The 1,385-nt window shown below is 68.8% G+C and overlaps 1 protein-coding gene across 1 annotated transcript in view; it reads right to left on the bottom strand.

Moving 5' to 3' along the window:
• Window positions 1-289, bottom strand: part of FASN (fatty acid synthase) — a 28,184-nt gene extending 27,895 nt beyond the window's left edge. Inside the window, 1 exon segment of the mRNA XM_014531242.1 lies at window positions 155-289. Coding sequence (XP_014386728.1) covers window positions 155-281 — 127 coding nt within the window. The 5' untranslated portion in view covers window positions 282-289.
• Between the last annotated feature and the right edge of the window lie 1,096 nt (window positions 290-1,385).

Here is a 1,385-nt window from a genome sequence, read left to right on the forward strand (position 1 = left end):
CCGCCCCTGCCCTCCCGCTCCCACCCCCGCTGGTCACCAGCTGTGGAAGCGCGAGCGCACACCAGGAGCGACCTCAGCCTCCACAGCCGGGGCCCAGACCACACTCGGGCTCCATGTCCAGGGAGAGTTGGGCGCCGGGCAGGCCATCACTCACCGGCCTTCCACCTCCTGTCATCGTCCGTCACCATGTCCACACCACCGATGAGGTTGTCCCAGAACTCCTGCAGGTTCTCCGACTCGGGCAGCTTCCCCGATATGCCAGCAATCACCACCTCCTCCATGATGCTCTCTGCGGGCCCAGGCACCGGTCAGCTCGGCCCACACCCGTCCACAGCCCCCACACCTCCCCGAACCCCACAGCACTCGCCCTCCTCAACCTCCCCCGGTGGGTCAGAGCAGCAGCTCTAAAAGCCCCAGACCGGAGGCCAGATGGCTGGACGGATGTCCTGAGTGTGAATGTGTGTGTTGGCGGGCGGTCAGCTCTGACCCAGCAGGTCCTCGCCACTTACTGGGCCTTGGCACAGGCTGTCACATCTGGGGCCCAGGCCTGGGGTGACCCCACCAGGGCCTGCTGCCTGTGCCCACCCCTCCCAGCGGTCGGTGGCCTGTGGTGCCCTCAGGAGGGCCACCCAGAGGAAGGCCCAAGCCCTTCCCGGCCTAGGAGCTGGCCCAGGGAACCAAAGGAGAAAGGGCACCAAAGCCTGAGGGGGGGAACTTGGGGGGCGGGGAGGCCACGGCCCACACTGAGAAGCCCTGAGCTCGGCACCCCATGCTGCCCGCCATGCCCATGGCCACTGAGGGACCCAGAGGACAGCAGGGCACTGTGGGTGCCAAGGCCTGGCAGGGCTCTGGGGGAAAGGTGGCCGCCTGTGCCCCATGGTGCCAGGCCAGTGCCACCCAGACCCATGCACCTGTGTAGGGGAGGCCGCGGGATTCTGCTCGCTCGCCTCCAGGCAGCCGGCCTGCCTGCCCATCCAGATCCAGGTCCCCAGGGAACCTCGGAGGGAGCCCCACCCCCTGCCCCGCACTCCCAGCTTGTGGGCCTGGGACGGGGATCTGTGTAGCCCCTGAGGGGGGGGCCAAGCCAGCGTTAGTCTAGCAACTTCGTCAAGGCCCAGGGCCTCCTGATGCTAGTGACCGCTGGACACCAACCGCTCGGGCCTCCCTGGTCGGAGCAAGGCCGGGCGAGTGGAGGAAGGCGGCTTCCCTGGCGGCCGAGCGTCCGCTGTCGGGAGGAAGGGAGCCCCCTCCCCCAGCGCCGAATAAAGAGCCCTTTGCCGGCCCAGGGCACCAGCGCGGGGCGGCCGCTTCCTCCAGAGAGCGCCGGCTCTGTTCTCCCTACTTGCTATTCACGCCGAGTGCGGCGGAGGCGGGTGGGGGTGGGG

This window comes from Myotis brandtii, unplaced genomic scaffold (genome assembly GCF_000412655.1).
Source record: "Myotis brandtii unplaced genomic scaffold, ASM41265v1 scaffold797, whole genome shotgun sequence".
NCBI lineage: Eukaryota > Metazoa > Chordata > Mammalia > Chiroptera > Vespertilionidae > Myotis > Myotis brandtii.